The 21301-nt window shown below is 37.5% G+C and overlaps 1 protein-coding gene across 1 annotated transcript in view; it reads left to right on the plus strand.

Moving 5' to 3' along the window:
* The first annotated feature begins 313 nt into the window (after positions 1-313).
* Positions 314-21301, plus strand: part of LOC124985100 (cytochrome P450 2C19-like) — a 37059-nt gene continuing 16071 nt past the window's right edge. The window contains exons 1-7 of the mRNA XM_047553479.1: positions 314-551; positions 5307-5469; positions 5633-5782; positions 8550-8710; positions 10857-11033; positions 17063-17204; positions 19930-20117. Coding sequence (XP_047409435.1) covers positions 384-551; positions 5307-5469; positions 5633-5782; positions 8550-8710; positions 10857-11033; positions 17063-17204; positions 19930-20117 — 1149 coding nt within the window. The 5' untranslated portion in view covers positions 314-383. The remainder of the gene's footprint in view (positions 552-5306; positions 5470-5632; positions 5783-8549; positions 8711-10856; positions 11034-17062; positions 17205-19929; positions 20118-21301) is intronic.

Here is a 21301-nt window from a genome sequence, read left to right on the forward strand (position 1 = left end):
CTGAGAATGCAGCATGTTGAGCAATATTTTGGATCAAATGTTTCATTTTTTCTTAATTCTACCTGCACTTTGGTAGCAGCAGAGGTCCTGTGCTTGTGTGCATATTTTCTTGCTTGTTTGTTTTAAATGCCTATTCCTGTGATCTATCCCAGAGTGACTGAACTAGATTGCTATGGATAGAAGTTTGGAAAGGAGAGAGTGTAAACAACAGTTTGCTTTTATCTTTATCAGATGACCATTGTACACTTGGAAGGGATCAGTACTTACCTAGTTGATTGCCTCAGTGATTTATGTCAAAGGGACACATTTTGAATAACAGGGAGCATTTTAAAAGCTTTACATTGATTGCAAGCTCACAGTTGTCTCAGTAGTAGAAGACTTCAATGGATCCAGTCGTGGTCCTGGTGATCAGTCTCTCCTGTCTGCTTCTCCTCTCACTATGGAGACAGAGACCTGGGAGAGGGAAACTCCCACCTGGACCCATGCCTCTGCCAATCCTTGGGAATATCCTACAGATAGATGCTAAAAACTTCCCCCAAACCTTAACTAATGTAAGTATGTCGATGCTTCTCCAGTGGCTTGTAAAGGGTAAATAAATCAATCCTTCATTTTAAATTAAATATATGCACAAGGCAATTTGTTAAAACAGATTGTTGCACAGCGGATACTCTGTGGATTTTGATGTTTCCCTTGCTTTTTGTAGTTTTCTATTCTTAGAAGTAGTGTAATGAAAAAATGCACCTGGGATAAAAGAAACATTTAAATTTAATACTTTGATATCAATATCAAAATTGCCAATGTCTAGAGTACTCCTGCTCTTCATTGTTTCATAGTCATTTGGTGGGATTTTCTATTTTCTGCACATTCTAATTAGTACATGATGCTTTTGAGTGAATTTGTATTAAGTGTGTCATTCATTTCCAGTTTTAACTATTTTTTCAATATCTCTATTTCTTTATTGAAATGGTCTTTGAGTCCCTGATTTTCTCTCTTAATTCATTACTTACGGTTTCTTTAGTACATTGAACATTTTGAGGATCAGTTGTTTCTCTCTTTGTCTGGTATTTCATGCCCTTTCCCATCTGTGAACTACTTTTAGGGGATTTGTGAATTTGGGGAAATATTTGTTTGTCTATTTTCCTCAAGTTTTCAGAGGTCTAGGAGTTGCACTTCAATTGAGATGGATTCCCCTTTCCCTTTTTATAGCAATGTCCTTTTGTGTGTAGTTATCTCTTTTGTTCTGGGACTTCTCTCAGTTTTGATATTTGAGGAGGTTCAGGAGTGTGACCTGAGGTCCCCTCTGGTGGATCCTCCTTGGGGCCTGGTTGTTGGTTTCAGGTTTTTGTCCCCTCAAGTCTATGTGTTGAAGTAATATTGAAGATGAGGTGGGGCTAGATAATGAGTGGGGTGAGATTCCTTGTTACTGGCTCAGTTGGGATTGCTGCTTGGGAGCAGGATATTTACCCTGTGAACCCGAAGTGACCCACTCTCTTTCCAGCCCCACTTAGAGGAAGTGGTGGGCCAGGAGCAACACTATTGTTATCCACAGATTACAGCCTTAAGACAATGTCCAGTATCTATTTTGACATCTAATTGCCACCTATAGAGAAATTGTAGAATCAGCAATAAAAAATGAGATCAGTCATTAGACAGCTGGCATCTAGTACATTGCCAGCTGTGTTAATAATCATGACAACGTGAGTGAGGTAGGAATTGCATAAAGTATATAATTCTATATTTGATCAAATTGCACTTTCTTATGTGGAGAGAAAATAGGATAGGAAGGCCTGGGAATGTTTGAAAAGTTGAAAAAAGTGAAGACTGGTGAGGAATAAGATAGATCACAAATGTTAACTATAAAGTAAAAGGAATAAAAAATTAACTGTAAATAGTTTACATATAACAAGAGGTAGAGGGAACAAAAAGTTGAACTGTTATTAGGAGAAGAGAATGAAGAAGGGGAAAAACCAAGGAACAGCCAACAAGCAAATGTAAGATCAACACAATTCAAACCATGCATGAATACACCCCTCCTCCATGAAACCACGGCCAAATAATAAACAGGTGCAAGTGAATATAGTAGTGATGAAAGCAAAATTATATAAACATTTATGATACCGCTAGTTATCGGTGATGACTTCAGCTTCCTCAAATGTTGAAGTTTGAACATTAGAGAAGCATGCCCAGGCAAGCCTATAGAGCAGATGTTATTTAAAAGAGGTAACACAGACTTCTCCTGGGTGAGAGAAGGGGGCCATGGTTGGTATTTTGGTATCCCAAGATGTAAGGGCACCCTTCATCTTTCGTAGCCTGAAGTTTCCTTTGTTCTCTGGCTCTCTTCTCCCTTATCTCTCCTTCCTGTCTATGTGATGAGGTCCAGGAGATGCAGGTGGGATGGCCAAAATGTGAGAAGCAGATGGATGTGGGGAGGGGCCAAATGGAGTGATCCAGGCAGGAGGCAGCCCAGGGGGCATTAATTAAGAACTCCCCATATGCAATTTTTGGGAGGAGTAGTATAGGCAGGTAATCTTAGTAATTAAGGGCTCTGGACACATTGGCATTCCAATCTCCCAGGGGCAGTCTCAAACTTCTAGGATATAAACTGGCCTCCATTTTCTCAGTTCAGCCTGAACACCTGTCTATCCTAACTGCCTGTCTTTAATTCTGGCTTCCTATACATATATTGAACCATTTGTGCTTTGAGAACCGACATGCACACACACACACACACACACACACACACACACACACATATATACAAACCTTGCACAATGGAAAGAAGTAAAATATAATAAATTACAATGAAATGATATTTGAAAAAAATTTTAACTATTTTTATTTAGTTTTAAATGCACATGACAGTAGAGTGTACTTTGATTACACATACATGGAGGACATCCCACTGCAATTAGGATCCCATTTTGGTGGTTGTACATAATGTAGAGTTTCACTAGTTGTGTATTCATTTATGAGCAAAGTTATTTCAGATTCATTCCACTGTCCTTTTTCTTCCCCTCCCTTTATTCCCCTTTGTCTAATCTAATGACCTTCTATTCTTCTGCTTCATATCCTTCCTTGTTGTGGGTTAGCATTCACATATCAGAAAACATTTGTCCTTTGTGTTTTTGGTCCCGGCTTATTACAATTAGTATGATATTGTCCAGTTCCATCCATTTATAGCAAATGCCATGATTGCATTCTTCTTTATGACTGAGTAATGTTCAAATTATTATATATATATCACATTTTCTGAATTCACTGATCTGTTGAAGGACACCTACTTTGGTTCCATATTTTGGCTATTGTGAATTAAGCTGATATAAACATTGATGTGGCTGCATCACTGTAGTATGCTGATTTTTAAGTGCTTTGGGTATGAACTGAAGAGTGGGATAACTGGGTTAAATTGTGGTTCCATTCCAAGTTTTCTAAGGAAAACTGCTTTCCAGAGTGATTCAATCAATTTGCAGTACCACCATCAATGTATGAATGAATATATTCCCCCATATCCTCACCAACATTTATTGTTACTTGTATTCTTACTCATTGCCATTCTGACTGGAGTCATTTCTCTAGAGATGTTGACTTTTTTATATATTTGTTGATCATTCGTATTTCTTCTGTGAAATACACGTCAAGTTCCTTTGCCCATTTTTTATTGGATTTTGGGGGGTTTTGGATGTTAATTATTTTGAGTTGTTAAATTTTTAAATTTTTTTTTCTATTTCTTAACTTTTATTTCTTTTTTATTATCTTTTCTTGACAGTGATAAATATTTTCTTAAAAAAATTTTTTGCACACACACACACACACATATATATATATATATATATATATATATATATATATATGGTAATGATATCTGTATCAATCTACTATCCTTCTCGTTCCCCAAATCTCTTTGCATTCCTCACTTAGCCAGCTGCCAGATATTGTACTTAGGAGCCCATTTATTGTAGTAGCTCTCAGCTTCCATTCTTCCGTCCTAAGGTGGGATCTGCTGAGTATTGCTGGCAAATTGTATATTCCTGTAGTGGAAGTGGTGCAGAGTTTTACTTGGTCCTTCTACTACTTGCCACAACATGGAATGAGCCTGGAGGACTTTATGATGAGGGAAATAGCCACACAGAAGACCTTCACTACATGATCTCACTTAGATGTGGAATCTTACAAAACAAAGCAGAGGGTCTCAAACTCATGTAATAGAGAGTAGGATGGTGGTTATTGGAGGCTGGGATGTGGGAGAAAAGGTGAGATGTTGTTCCAAGGGTACATTCCGTTACTAAGTGAATAAGCACTGGAGACATAAGGAACAGCATGGCATTTACAGTAAATAACAATGTATTTTATACCTGAAATTTACCAATGTGTTTTCACCACACACACATGAAAATGTTAATACTCAGGTGATGTATATATTAATTAGCTTCACTGTGAGAATCAATTTGCAATGTCTACATAAACCACAATGTCACATTTCACACTCTAAATGTAAATTTTTTATTTTTCAATCATACCCCAGTGAAGCCATTAATAAAAATAAAACTATGGACTGGGAAACAGCGTAAGAGAAAAAAAGAAAGTATTAACCATTCAGGGTCTACTGACTGGTAACAGAATCCTTGTGGGTTTTGAATAAAGCTTCAGTCAGTAACCTATAGATTGCTGTGGGGTGAGATAAATTGATATGCTACATGGATGGGCACTGCATCCCTGGTACTCACTCTGTTGCTGTGTTAGTGATACCTGTGGTCTCAGCCTATGAGTGTTAAGATCATTTGGTGCCATCATTAAAAATATACACTCCCAGTACTCATCATGGGCTTATTCAGTTAAAATCTCTATGACACTATCCCTGCTAATGACCTGGAGGAATTCAACTTGGTATCCATGCAAAGGTGGATAAGCACCAAGGACTGACTCCAGAAGTTGACAAAATGAAGGCTCAAATTTGGGTCCTCTCTTCATTAGTTATGGTATACTACAAAAGAGTTTGTAACTCTCTGCTTTCATTTCCTCTGCATATAAAACAAGATAAATAAGTCCCCTAAAGGCATTAATGTGAAAATTAACTCTAGTGTAGTTATGAATTGCCTAAGCCAGGCATGGACCATCACAGACCATTCATAAATGACGACTGTGATCGCCATCACATTTGTGAACAAAATCCAGAAATATTTGAGGATGCTTGTGGCACAATAAAATATAATAAGATTAATCTGAATAATAGACTGAATCATTCCAAACGTGTAGATCAAATGCTGATCTTGTTCATGAAATATTTGCACTTTCTTTCCCATTTCCAGTTGTCGAAAGTCTATGGCCCTGTGTTCACTCTGTATTTGGGTATGAGGCCCACTGTGGTGTTGCATGGATATGAAGCTGTGAAGGAAGCCCTGATTGATCATGGAGAAGTTTTTTCTGGAAGAGGCAGTTTCCCAATGGGTGACAGAATTACTAAAGGATTAGGTAAGGGTGTGTGCATGTGAGGTGGTTAAGCAATGATCATGGGGATGAGGAGAAAGGAAAAGAGAAAGCCAGGTTGAGCCTGACCATCTCTGTGGCTGCCACTCGTGAGCTTCCTCTACCTTGCCTGGGGTATCCCTCCTAGATTCTTCTCTCCCTCATTTAGGAGTCATTTTCACTAGTGGAAACAGATGGAGAGAGATGAGGCGTTTCTCACTCATGACTCTGCGGAATTTTGGGATGGGGAAGAGGAGCATTGAGGACCGAGTTCAAGAAGAAGCCCACTGCCTTGTGGAGGAGTTGAGGAAAACCAAGTGTGAGTGACTCATCATATCACTGTCCTTAACAGACTGCTCTCTTCTGTGTCTAGCAGACACGTTTCAGCAAGAGCCAGACCTTAATTATGGGTGCTGTCAGTCCACATGTGGAGGAGGGATGATTTGAAGCAGAGAGTCAGAGTCTGTGGGTCTGTGCTGCCTGTGCACAGGCATGAGTGTGCTGCATGGTGGGTGTAAAGGTCACATAATCCTCCTCTGACCAGTGTTATTTCTGTTTGTGAATCATTACATCATGAAGACAGGTTTAGAGATCCATTCCCTTAAAGAGTTAAAGAGCAGGGTTTCCCCAGGGCACATTTGTGAGTTTCCCATTCCACAGCTTTCACCACTGTCCATTGGACACAGTGGAAACATCAGCCTTAGACCCTGTGGAGCTGAAGCAAGTGAGGTGTGCTTTCACCTAACGGAACTGTGGTTGTAGAGTTGTTTTTGCTGTCTCACATCTCTCAGGATTTTCCAAGGCCAGTGCCTAGTTATTATTCTTATATATGGTTTCCATTGATTTGCATATCTCCTGAGAAGTCTCATGAATCATGCTTATGGTAATCACTTACCTCTCCCTCTCTTCTCTACTGATCCATGAATTATTTCTCACAGTGTCTCTGATTTTCAGCTTGGATCCAGATGCTCTTTTTAAAAATTTCTCTTCCAAATGAACAACAATGTAAGATTAAAAATCAGACTTGATCAGTTAATGACATACACACAAAGAAATTTCCAGACTTTTCTAATTACTGTCTAACTTCATACTAAAATAAACCTTTGTTGTGAAATCTTAGAACCCTGCAACAGTTAACAGAGCCTGGTGGAGGAGTAGATCATTTGAAAGCTTTGCTCTTATGCCGTGCTCCTTTTTTTTTTTCTTTACATCATTTTTCTGTTTGCTTATTTTTTAATTATTCTATTGCATTTTTCTTAATATTTAATCAGTCCACATTAATGAGGGTCATTATGGTGTTCTCCCACTTCCATGCAGCATATACTCTTAAAATCCATTCTCTCCATCTTGCTACTCTCCTCACCACAACTACACTCCCTTCCCCACCTCCAGTAATCACTATTCTACCCTCAGGTCCACATTCATTTTACCTTCCACACCTGAGAGAGACCATGCCATACCTGACTTTTTGTTTCTGACATCACTTCCCCCAGTTCTGTCTTCTATACAGTAAATAAGATTTCATTCTTCTTTATGACTAAGAAGTGCCTATTAAGATCATTTACGGGTTTTTAATTGTATGCTTGGGTTTTTGTTGTTGTTGTTCTTTATATACTGTAGATTTTGATCCTTTGTGAGATGAGTAATTGGCAATTCCTATCTCCCATTTTGGAGAAAGTCTCTTCACTCTGTTGACTGTTTATTGTGCAAGAGCTTTTCAATTTGATGTAATCTACTTGCCTATTTTTGCTTTTAGAGTCATACACCAAAAAAATCATCACTTGTTCATGTTGAGGTGCTTCCCCTGTTTTTTTTTAATCTAGTTGTTTTAGGGTTTCAGGTCTTACACGAATGTCTCTGAGCCATTTTGTGTTGAATTTTGTATGGGGTGAGAGGTAAGGGTCAAGTTGCCATCTTCTCCAGTTATTGAAGAGGCTCTCCTTTCTCCACCATAAGTTTTGGTAACTTTGTTGAGAATCAGTTGAATGTAGATGCGTGCTTTTTTGTCCCCCTCATCTCCATTCTCTTCCATTGTTCTGTTTCACTGTCTCATGCCTGTGCCATGCTGGTTTGCTCACTGTGGCTCTGTAGGGTGGTTTGAAGTCAAGCACTGTCCTGCCTCCAGCTTTGCTCCTTTGCTCAAGATTGTCTTGACTATTTTGTTCTTTGGTGCTTCCACCTGAATTAGGGTTGCTTTCTCTAGTTCTGTGAAGAATGTCTTTAGCATTATCATGTGAATTTAATTGGGTCTGTAAATTGATTTGCATAGTATGATTCTTTTAACAATGTTAATCCTCCAGTTTCTGAACATGGGAGGTTTTTTTTTTTTTTTCATGGTAGATATTGATTAGAGTTTCTACAATTTTCCTTCCATGTTATCTCAAAGATAAATATATTTTTATGTATTTTTTAAAATTTATTTATTTTGATTCATTGTAAACAAATGCGCTAAAACTTGTTTCTCTGATTGTACATGAAATAGAGTCATATCATTTGTGTATTCATACATGTACATAAGGTAATGATGTTTGTCTCAGTCTATTTTTCCCTTCCCCCATCCCTCCTACCCCTCTTTCCTCTATATAATCCATCCTTCCTCCATTCTTGCCTTCCTCCCACCCCGCATTATATATCATCATCTGCTTATCAGAGAGATCATTTGGTCTTTGGTCTTTTGGGACTGGCTTATCTCACTTAGCATGATATTCTTCAACTTCATCCATTTACCTGCAAAAGCCATAATTTTATTCTTCTTTATGACTGGGTAATATTCCATCATGTACATATACCACAGTTTCTTTATCCATTCATCAATTGAAGGACATCTAGGTTGGTTCCAAAACCTGGCTATTGTGAATTGAGCAGCAATGAATATTGATGTGGCTGCATCACTATAGTATGCTGATTTTAAGTCCCTTGGGTATAGGCCAAGGAGTGGGTTAGCTGGGTCAAATGGTGGTTCCATTCCAAGTTTTCTAAGGAATCGCCACTGCTTTCTGGAGTGGCTGCTCTAATTTGCACCTCCCCCAGCAATATAATTTTTGTATATTTTTTAATGTTAATTTTTAATATTTCCATTTCTTTAGCCTCACCCTGTGATCCTACTTTTCTCCTGGAGTGTGCTCCCTGCAATGTGATCTGCTCCATTATCTTCCAAAATCGTTTTGATTATAAAGATAAGTGTTTTCTAAATTTAACACAGAAATTAAATGAAAATGTGAAGATTCTAAGCTCCTTATGGCTCCAGGTGAGTCAATATCCCACCTCTTTTTTCTAAGAAAACATACAATCTTTAGTCTTACCTGTCAAACCTTCTATAGGTCAAGTGTGGAGTGAGTCTTGACACCACAGTCTGGTCCAGAGTTGGGTGTCATGGAGTGAGTATCAGAAAAATATGACTGGGTCCTTCACTTTATGCATAGGAAAATGAATGCCCACATAGAGATGACAAGCAAGTCCATTGGCTCTCTGGCCAGTGATTTTCCCAGTAACCTCCAAAGTCTAATATTTATAAAGTACTTTGGTGACTGCACTTGACCAAGGTCATGGAACTCAGTGGAGCTCCAGGCCCTTGTGGAGGACTCATCATTCACAAGGGTTTAACTCCAATCAACAATTAGAAATTTCATCACTTTACTTGGCAGAAATACAGTATCTGATACTTGAAAAAGATTCAAAAAACTTATTTTGGATACAAGATAGTCTTTTTAACAACTGGTGCTGGGGAAATTCAAAATCTATATATGGTGAAATGAAATTGAACCCCTAGCTCTCACCCTGCACAAAATTCAACTCAAAGTGGATGAAAGACCCAAGATTAGACCAGAAATCTTGTACTTGCTAGAAGAAAATGTAGGCCTACACTCCAACATGTTAGCTCAGGTACTGACTTCCTAAACAAGACTCCTAAAGTGCAAGAAAAAAGGAAAAAAGAAATAAATGAATGTTTATTTTTTTTTTTACAACAAGATAATAATCAAGAGTGAGTGTGAAGTAAGACCTTACAGAATGGGAGAAAATCTTTGCCATATGCTCTTCAGATAGGGCATTGATATTCAGGATATATAAAGAACTCATAAAACTTACCAAAAAAACCATATAACCCAATCAATAAATGGTGAAGGAACTAAACAGACACGTCTCAAAGGAAGAAACAATGATGGTCAACAATATATGGACAAAATTGTTTGACATCTCTAGAACTTAGATAAAGGCAAATTAAAAATACACTGAGATTCCACCTCACTGCAATCAGAATGCGATTATCAAGAATACAAGTAACAATAAATGCTGGTTAGGATGCGGGTAAAAGTTATACATTGTTGATGGGACTGTAAATTGGTTCAATTACTCTGGAAGGCAGTATGGCAATTCCTCAGAACACTGTGAATGGAACCACAATTTTACCCCATTATTACATTCCTCTGTATATATTCACAGGTTTAAAATCATCATACTACAGGGATGCAGCCACTTCTATGTTTGTAATAGCACAATTCACAATAAGCTATGGAGTCAACCTAAATGTCTTTCAACAGATGAAGGATAAAGAAAATGTGGTGTATATACACAGTAGAATAATACTCAGTTATAAAGAATGACTTTTTGGCATTTTCCAGTAAATGGATGGATCTGGTGAATATCATGCTTAGTGAAATAAGCCAGTCCCTCACAAAACAAGGTTGAATGTATTCTCTGAAATACAGAAGCTAATTCCAAATATGGTGGGACAGATAAAAAAAAAAAAGAAGAGAAGAAAGATTTGTTGAGTAGACAAAGGGGAATAAAGGAATGGGCAGAGGGAAAGGATAGGGAAAGACAATGGATTGAATCTGTCCTAACATTCTTATATACCCAATATAAATATACCATAGTGAATCTCACCAACGTGTACATACCCAAGACACTAATCTAAAAAAATAAATTTTAAGTAAATAACAGAAAGATCAGAAGAGCAGAAGGAAGGGAACAGTGGTGGGAGGAAGGGAGGAGGAGGAGGAGTACTGGGGACTAAATTAGAATAAATTGTATTCCATGCTTTTATAAATGTCAAAATGAATTCTATTGTCAGAACAATAGAATTTTATTGGATCTAAAAAGAACCAATAAAAAAAATCAACCCTAAGTGACACACACACACCCCCGAGAAATACCTTCATTCAGGATAGTAAAAAGGAAGAATGGGAACATAGATGAACTGGGTAGAGATTTTTGATGCTTGTTTTAGTCAACTGTTTCACCACTATGACCAAAATGCCTGAAAATAACTATTTAGAAGAGGAAAAGTTCCTTTGGAGCTCACAGTTTTAGAGGAGTCTGTCCATAGATTGCTCACTCCATTCTTTAGGGCATACCATACCTATTTATAATTAATACATATTTTTATTTTGTAGATCTGCAACAATTTTCCTGCTCTCATTGATTACTTCCCAGGGAGTCATAGAAAAGTTTTTAAGAATATTGCTGATATGATGCAGTATTATTTGGAGAAAATAAAGGAACACCAAGAATCCCTGGATATAAACAATCCTCGAGACTTCATCGACTGCTTCCTGATTAAAATGGAAGAGGTAGAATGTGAACAACAGCTCAGTTATCTGATTGCTTCTACATTTTGTGGTTCATCGTTTAATTCTATGGTTACTAGGACTACATAAGTGGTCAGGCAAGACATATTTCACAAGCACCTTAAGCACCTCTTGTCCTTAAAAATCTACATGAATCATCATGAAAGAATTAAAATTGAATCACTAAATAGCTAGAGTACATGAACATTGTTGTATAGATACTAATAATCTACCTGAGAAAAGACAAAATTTGCACCTCAGGTAAAAAGGAAATAATTCTAAACAAGATACAAAATATACAAAAATTACAAAATTGGAACCATGAAATGCAAATTGAAATGACTGTACTCAGTGTATGGGAGAATGGGAAAATATTCAAAGACCAGCCTTTGTAATGGCTCCTCAGTGATTAAGATCAAGTGACCAAAGCATACAAGGGGGATTTTTGTAGGACATAATCCCTGTTGCTCATTCTAAACCAACAAGATGCAACAGGACTGTAGACCTCTGTCCTCACAGCTGCCTGCAGTAGGTGCTGCTCTATGGGGAAATAGTAGCTGGTATGTAAGACACTGAGATTTATCAGAACTTTTCTTTATCAAATATTTCCCTGTATGCTATAATTTTCAAGTAGATTCCAGAGTTCCAGAACAGTTGCTTCAGACAGCACATAGTAGGTCAATAGTTGCTTCTCAGGAAGGACTGATACCTGGGACTTCCTTCTCCACCATCTTTGGTTAATTATTCCAATACTGTCTTTTTTTTTCTTTTTTTGTAAGTTTTTATTTGGTACATCAGAATTATCCATAAGAGTGGGATTTATTTTGCTATATTCATACCATCACATAACACAAATTTGTTGTTTTTTCCCTCTATACTACCCCTTTTCTTTGTTTTCTCCCTTCCCCACTCCCTTTCTCTGCTGTCCTGATCTTTCTTCCATTTTGATGAGGTTCTCTTACTTTTCCTTCTCTCTCTAGCTGCCACAGATGAGAGAAAACATATGATCCTTAACTTTCTGAGTCTGTTTTTTCTCACTTAGATTATGTCCTCCATTTCCATCAGTTTCCTTGGACATGACATTTATTTCTTTAAGACTGAACAAAACTTCATTTTGAAAACATACCACATTGTCTTTATTCATTGCTACCCTTCTTTTCCTCTATACAATCCATCCTTCCTCCATTTTTGTCTCCCTCCCACCCCCCCTTATGTATCATCATCCTCTTATCAGAGAGATTATTCGGCCTTTGGCTTTTTGGGACTGACTTATCTCACTTAGCTTGATGTTGCTTTTCTTGTGCCAGACTAGCTCGGACGCAAGGTAAGCGGTGCGGAATCAAGACCCAGACTCTGGGAATTGGGTGGAAGCAAGCTTATGGTGAACAGCTTGCAAACTCCTTTATTGCAGGAGCAGATGTATATTTTATAGGTTTCTCGCCCAATCACAATGTGCTATGGAGGATCAGACCACCAGGTTCCTATATGGGTTCCCTTGTAACATTGATGTCAATTTGGGGAAGAAGTGGCATGTCTTACTAGTTGACTGAAGTGGAATGCTCCATCCTGCAGGTGTCCCTGCTAGGCCTGAATATGTATAGGTTTTCCTAACACACTGAGGCTTTCACAGCTAACAGTCCAAAGTCTGACTACCCACATTCCCCCTGTTTATATAAACTTTTGGCAAGGGGTTACCCATGGAGGAAGCCCAATGTATATAAATCCCTTACAAGTGGTCAAGGGCAGTGAGTCATATGGTGGCAGATTGTTTAGCATTGGTGTTAACCTGAGATGATTCTTTGCAGGCATGAACCAACATTGTTTGGTTTCTATTGTTTTTTTCAACTTGGTGTGTAAACATTTTACAATAACATACAAAAGAAGTATAGCAGTAAATCCAATACCAGCAAGGATCCAATTGGCAGGATCGAGAAAGAGAGAGAATTTGTTCCACAGCTTTTGAAGAAATGTAGGGTTGAGGATAAGGCTTGCTCTTGTCTCATTCAAAATACGAATGTGAGCATGTAAGGTCATCATGAGATTTCTAAAGGATAAGTCCTAGGGACCCTTTAATCTTTAGGATAGTTCTAAGCGAGCTTGGGTAAAAGTTTTTACAGCAATAGGTGTTTGGTATACACATGAAAATTGAGACTACAAGGAATGCTCTTGTGCAGTTGGAGTATGTCAGTTTTTTCATCTATGAGGTCAATTTGCTGTTGTAGCATTAGTATGCCACCTTGGAGATGTAGATTAATTTGTTCTTGAAGAGTGAGTGTTTTGCTGGAGCATTGTACTACTTGGTTTATGGTAGCAGTATTCACAGTGGACTGGGTTAAGGCTATTCCAGCAGCATTGGCTGTGGCGGCAGCTGCAAGGGAGGCCGCAATGATAGTGGTGGTGATACCAAAATCAGGCCGAATACGGGAGAGGCATATTTCTGTGGTAATATGTACTTCTTGAATAGAATAGCTTTCATCTGTGGAGAACCATAGACTAGGGGGTGTTCTCAGTAGTACTGCTGTAGTATCAGAGGCATTCCAGTAATTACTTAATTTACAATTATTTGAACAATTAAGATATCCTGCAAGGGATGGGTAGGGGCTGTGACAAAGAAAAAGGGAGATTTTACACATGTGACCTGTGGTTTGGAGTGTGGAATTAGGATTTTCAAAGGAATCGTTGAACCATAATGCATCCATAGTGACATTAGGCCCAATATCAATACATTTTGAAGATCCACATAGTAATTGCTTGGCAAATTGAGGAGGCTCTTTTATATCTTTTGCCCTTAGAGCTTGGGCATTAGTGAGCCAGTTATTATTTGTCGTATAGGCATTGTTAATTTTTTCATAGGAGCCTTGTATATAAGGTCTTGTCCGGGAGATTAAACTGTCTGAGAGGAAGTATGGCCTATTATTTGGGAGAAAGTTTCTCCACGTGAGGTCACTTATGGGCAGTGGGTCAGATGACGAATCAGTAAACTTGAGTCATTTGCATCACTGCAAAAATGGTTCAGGCCATGAATGTAAGAGCTGTGTTTGAGGGGGAATGGTAACACCTGAAGGCAAATCATCAGGGGTAATGGAGTGTGCTTCACCTTCTAAGGAGAGTGGTCTAAATCCAATGATTCCACTTCTCCCAGGTTCCCAAAGCGTGTCATTATGGAGGCATATAGTAGAATTACAATCAATGGTTATCTGTGAAATATTCCTAATGAGACTAAAGGTCCAAGTATTGTTCACCAGGAGGAAAACATTCCATGGTACTCTAACTAGAGGATCAGAGGTAATAGGGCATTGAGAAATGGCATTAGTAGCAAAAAGAAAAGGAACAACAATATCATCTATCCCAATAGGTAACTATTTCCCAGAGGGTGCTCTACCCACCATGCTTGAACAAGAAATGTTCCGATAGGGCGAGGCTTGCAAAGGGTAAAGTCCATTGTAACTCAAGGGGGCATCAAGGCTGAGGTATTGTGCTGATGAGGGTGATGATTAGGATTGCCCAACACTATGTAGAAGGGTTGTCATCAAAGTGGGATTGCTGGGGAGAGGGATCTCCATGGCCTGGAGGAGAGGGAACTGGATCCAGGGTTCTTTTGTCACACATCCTCAGTCCTGGGGTCCATTGTCTGTATAAGGCAAAGGCAATACAAAGTCATCTGTGTCATAAGGTTTTGGGTGTGTGAGGTTAGAAGGAGTACCTTCGGCATGAGGGACGAAGATTACAGAGAGGCGGATTATACCTCTGTTTTCCTGGTCATTTATTTCTTCATGGCTTAGGATCCTTACCTGGATGGCACACACCTGAGAATTTGCAGTAATAATGGCACACATAGGAGAAATAGTGTGGCTGGGCTGGTGTCACCAGAAGGCACCATTTCCTGGTCTTGGTTAGCTAAGACCTTAATGTCACCCCAAGTTATTTTGTGAGCTCTCCAATAAGGGGGTTTTCTGTGCTGTCTCTTGTCCAGGAGACTTAAGTTTTTGAATTTTGCTGTCGGTGGCTGGCTTGACATTTCAGACTGGGATCCACACGGGTGTAGGAGAGTCTTCTGGAAAAATACAGCTGAAGCCTCTACCCTGGGCAATAAGCAGGCGAGGGCCTTGCCATGTGTTAGTAAGGGGGTTTTTCCATCACACTAGGGGCAATGAGGTCAAGGAGGGCTAGTGTTTATATGCGGGAGAGATTCCTTTATCATCAAATGTGAGAAAATTGAGTGTGAATGTTGTTTATTGCAGGAGCAGCTGTACATTTTACAGGTTTCTTGCTCAATCACAATGTGCCATGGGGGATCAGACCACCAGGTTCCTATATGGGTTCCCTTGGTAACATTGATGTCAATTTGGGGTAGGAAGTGGCATGTCTTACTAGTTGACTGAAGTGGAATGCTCCATCCTGCAGATTTCCCTGCTAAACCTGAAAGTGCATAGGTTTTCCTAACACACTAGCACACATTTCCTAGCATACATTCACAGCTAAGTGCGTCTGACTACCCACAACATGATATTCTCCAACTGCATCCATTTACCTGCAAATGCCATAATTTTATTCTTCTTTATGGCTGAGTAATATTCCATTGTGCATATATACCACAGTTTCTTTATCCATTCATCAATTGAAGGGCATCTAGGTTGGTTCCACAATCTTGCTAATGGGAATTGAGCAGCTATGAGTATTGTTGTGACTGCATCACTGCAGTATGCTGATTTTAAGTCCTTTGGGTATAGGCCAAGGAGTAGGATAGCTGGGTCAAATGGTGGTTCCGTTCCAAGATTTTGAGGAACCTCCATACTAATTTCCAGAGTGGAAGCACCAATTTGCAAAGCCACCAGCAATGTATGAGTGTGACTTCCCCCCCACATCCACGCCAACACTTATTATTGCTTGTGTTCTTGATAATAGTCCTTCTAATTGGAGTGAGATGAAATCTTAGGGTGGTTTTAGTTTGCATTTCTCTAATTACTAGAGATGATGAGCACTTTTTCATATATTTGTAACCACCTGTATATCTTCTTCTTAGAAATGTCTGCCCAGTGCCTTAGTCCATTTATTGATTGGGTACTTTGTATTTTTGGTGTAAAGTTTTTTATGTTCTTTATAAATTTTGGAATTAGTGCTTTATCTGAAGTGTGTGTGGAAAAGACTTTCTCCCACTCTGTAGGCTGTCTTTTTACATTATTGATTGTTTCCTTTGCTGAGAAAAAGTCTTTTAGCTTGAATTCATTCCATTTATTGATTCTTGCTTTTATTTTTCGCTCTATGGGGGTCTTGTTAAGGAAGTCTGGTCCTAAGCCAATATGATAGAGATTCAGGCCTACTTTTTCTTCTACTTGCTGAAGGGTCTCAAGTCTCATTCCTAGATCCTTGATCCATTTTGAGTTGAGTTTTGTACAAGGTGAGAGGGGTTTAATTTCATTTTATTGCATATGGATTTCCAGTTTTTCCAGCACCATATGTTGAAGAGGTTATCTTTTCTCCATTGTATGATTTTGGCATCTTTGTCTAGTAGGAGATAACTGTACTTATGTGGGTTTGTCTCTGTGTCATCTCTGTGTATAGAGTTTCAAGGTAGCTTCTAATTATGCTATGTGTTTCAATGGTGTGTGTCGTGATATTTCCTTTTTCACCACAAATTTTACCAATTTGAGTTTCCTCTCTCCTCTTTGTTAGTGTGGCTGTTTATCTATTTTTTTACTTTTTCAAAGAACCAACTTTTTGTTTTGTCAACTTTTTGAATTGTTTCTTTTGTTTCAATTTCATTGATTTCAGCTCTGATTTTAATTTTCTCCTTTCTATTAACACTTATTTTGTTGGGTGAACAGAATCTTTAGGCAACCAGGAATAGAGGGTAGGAAATAGACACTTGGTCAATTAATGTTTTGTTTACTGTACAACATAGTAGATTTTTTAAAATATTGTATTTTTTTGTATCTATGTTGGTTTACCTTTATAACCATCTGAATTCTTTTGAAATTATTATAATTAAATACTAACATAATAGTGAAATAAGTCCATTGAATTATTCCTAGGAAAAGGGCAATCCACAGACTGAATTTACCCTTGAAGCCTTAGTAAATGTTGTGAAAGACCTGTTTGGAGCTGGGACAGAGACAACAAGCAGCACTCTGAGATATGGACTCCTGCTCCTGCTGAAGCACCCAGAGGTCACAGGTATGACTGCAGATGGTGAGCAGGGTGAACTTCACAACAGAAATCTGGGAAGACACTGCTAGTGTCCTCATCTTATTTCTCTTAATAAGTGTCCATGTTGAAATTTCTGTGCTGCCAGTTATAATTTGTCCAAATTTAATAAAGGGATAAAAGTAAGAGAAGATTGCATGGTATAGGATAGTGACTGAGAGAATTGAAGGACAGCATGGGCAGTAGCAAAGCAGTGGAGCTCTGGTCGTGTCTGGATTCCAATGGGAAGTGATTTGCAGCATGAAACAGCCAACATGAGTGGGTCTTCCTAAGGAAAAGTCACTTGGGACATTGGGTTTGTTCCTGCAAGATATCTGTGAAAATCTTTCCTTATTCTGAAAATATCATGTTCTAATGCTGGATAGGGAAAATCAAAAGCATAAGTAGAAACTTTTGAAATTTAAACAGGTGGCAGGTATATTACTACATTGTGAGAAGTTTTCTGAAAGGTTAGAAAACTAACCAATTTTTTAAAAAGTGTTGCTATTTAGAAGATGTGCCTAAAGGAATTCTGTTATTCTAGAAATATTTTTCCATTATATTTATCTTTCATGAATATCTCTATTTATTAATGTACCTTTAAAGATTTCCAGTATGTATAGCAGATTTGAAGCAAATGCCATGTTTTCCTGTTTTCAGATACCATCAAAATTATTATAAAATAATCACAAAGGAGAATAACTCCTTTTAGAATGGGAGAAGAAGAGTAGGGGAAAGAGTGAATTAAGAAATTTCTGAAGCACAGAGAGCAGAAGGAATGCACATAACTCAGCAGAGAGGATCAAGCTGTAGCCTTATATGTCAGAAGAAGTTGTTTCAGTGTGGAAAACCCAATTTTTATACCAAAAATTATTCATAAAGTTTAGGATTTAGAAGCACCACATGTCAATCAAGTTAGGGGAAATTGAGGCAAAAAATAGGAGCCCCTCTATGTTCAGGTGCCCCTATCACCTCTTTGAGCAGTTAAGTGTTTTGGTCTGATAGGAAGAGAGATTTACTCTCTAGGGAAACTGAAGATAACAGGTCTTGTAATTAGAACATCAAATTAAAGTAAAAAAATCACCTAAACTTTCAGAAATAAACCAGGTTTTATATAAAGAATTATGAATCAGTAGGGCATCAGAGTTCTAAAGAGCAATTGTAATTTTGTGTGTTAATTGAAAATGTAAGAGGCAGGTGTGGAGGCATTTGCTTATAATCCCAGGTATTAAGAGGTTAAAGTAGGAAATTGAGGCAAATTCAAGGCTAGCCTGGGCCAGCCTGTCTCAAAATAAAGAGAAAGAGCTGTGGGTGTGTCCAGATGTAGAGGGGCTCACGGTCAATCCCCAGGACAAACAAAACAAAACACCAAAAAAACTCCACCACAAACCAACCCAGAACATCAACATCAAACTCAAAAAATCAACAACAAAAAAAAGGAAAGATGTTTTCAGATTCATCGTTGCTACAGAACTTTTCCCTCTCTTCACTTTCACAGAGAGATACTGGAGGATATTCTCCATCCAAATTTTTCACCTCAAGACAGGCAGTCACAAGTCCCAGGAATCAGGAGGCCTTATGTATAAGGATGGGAATTTAAAGTAGGATCCTGGGCACCAGGCCTAGGAAACAACCAATTGTGCTTATGAAGTACATAAGCAGGTGTAATGGAAGATCAGGAAAATAAAAGAGAGACTCTGAATTGGAACATTTATAAAACTATTACTAAGAGTTTGAAACATTGACCTAAGCATTTGAATACAATATAAATAAGCAACTAGAAAATTAGGAATTGGTATAAGTTGTTCAAATATTAGTTAAACATATGTAATGAATGAAACATACACTTACCAGTGATCTTTAGTTATGTGGTCATAATGGTATAAAGAAAGTATACTGATATAATCATAAATTGTGATCCAAATATATAGCATGGGAGAGGGGAAGTATGTGAGGCATGTGGGCAAATATTACTTTGGGGTGTGTATTTTGCATGGTTTAAATATTGATCTTAATTTTCCTTACCAGAAAATCAGAAATTTTCTAAAATTGGATAAATCTGGAAATCAAACTAGAACATTATTTAGAAATAGGAACATTTCTGAAGAAACTTCTAGAATGATTCAGAAAGGCTGCACTTAAAGAATGAGAGATTAAACAGAGTCCTCCTGAAAACCACACACACACTCATACATAAACACACACACACATACACACACACAGGTATGCATATATATAGATCCATTAGTGGAATTTAATTCTATAAAGTCATATATTATTTTGGTATAAAATTAATGTTTATTTCTGTTTTTCTTTCTGCAATGATAATAATTCTTTATGTGATAACTTCACATTTTGGAATATTTTTATTTCTATTTCTATTTTGCTATCATATATGGTAGAATGTAGGATTATATAAGTTTGTAGATATATTTTAACACCCAGTTTGAGGTGAGTCATAAATGTATATGACTCATAGTGTGTGTATGTAGGTATCTATAGATGTCTGTAACTATTTGTGACAGATATTGATAAATACATATAGATACTATAGATAGTATCATGGTGATCTTTTCATATATCCAGAAGTGATTGTATATAAGTCATGTTTCTAATACTTTTTGTATATACATCCAATGCTTTGCATAACCATGAATTATTTTAAGAAATATATTATTTTTCTCTTTTCCTTTGGTTCTTATTTGTATCTTATCAGCTAAAGTCCATGAAGAGATTGACCGTGTGATTGGCAGACACCGCAGCCCCTGCATGCAGGACAAGAGCAGTATGCCTTATACAGAGGCTGTCTTGCATGAGATCCAGAGATACATTGACCTTGTTCCAAACAGTGTGCCCCATGCAGTGAACTGTGACATCAAGTTCAGAAACTACTTCATTCCCAAGGTAAGATTATTTCTCCCACGTTGCACTTCAGTGCTCTTGAAGTTCTCAGATTTGCAGCATGATCCCAATACTCTGCCAACACAAAATGAGAGAAGAGAACTTCATCTGTGTATCACCTTGATGAACTCAGTGCTTGACCAGACTAGGTCACAAAGTTTTGTAATTGTTCCTGATATCCAGCAGCGTGAATTTTTCCAATTTCTTCTGCTCCTTTCAGTTTGTTTTGTCTATTCTCAGTTGTTTGGTTTCCAAACAAATTTTGGAATCACTTTGTTAATTTCCTAAAACATTATCCTGGGATATTTTTCAGCATAATATTAAATCTATAGATCAACTTGGAAGGAATTGACATCTTAACTCGTTGAATATTTCAGTTAATGAACATTTTATATATTCTCATTCTATTTGGGTTTTCTTTATTTTTCCCAATAATATTTTGTTTTCAATGGAGTGGTATCCACACTTTTTGAAAGATTCTTAATTACATTTTTAATATTTTAATAGCTAATAAAATTGTACAATTTAAATAAATTTTGTTGTTTTTGGCATATGGGTATATGGTTACAGTTTTATTTTAATGAATTTTATCTAGAATACTTATTAACTTTTTAAATAATTGATAGTAATTTGTGTTTAGAGTCCATTGGAATTCCTTATGTTCATTAATCTCTATCTGGTTAGTATTTGTTTTATTTAATATTTTTCATTTCTAGTGACCTTAATTTCTGTTTCTTACATTATTTCCCTAACTGGGATTTTAAGCACTGCATTGAATAGAAGTGGTGTGTTGAGCATGCTTTTAATTTTTTTGACTTTGCAGCAGATGAAGGTTTAACATCACACAACTGAGTGTGATGTTTTATGCACATTTTGGCAGATATTCTTGATCAGAGAAAGGAAGTTTTCCTTTTTCTCCTTTTTTTTTGATCTTTTCTTATAATGTATCATTTTGTTTGACACTAATGTACAATTTTATTAAATGGATTTTCTGCACCCATTGATCATATGCTGATCATCATATTTTGCTCTTTCCCCACTAAATATGCAGATGTTAAGTATAGAAGTCCAGCAGAACTTAATCTTCTACAGTTTGCTAAAGACCTTTTACCTGTTCCCACATTTTTTGTTAGTGCATTACTGTTCTACATATTGATTGGATTTGTTATTACATATTCATGCCTGCA

The sequence above is a fragment of the Sciurus carolinensis genome, chromosome 5 (assembly GCF_902686445.1).
Source record: "Sciurus carolinensis chromosome 5, mSciCar1.2, whole genome shotgun sequence".
NCBI classification, from domain to species: domain Eukaryota; kingdom Metazoa; phylum Chordata; class Mammalia; order Rodentia; family Sciuridae; genus Sciurus; species Sciurus carolinensis.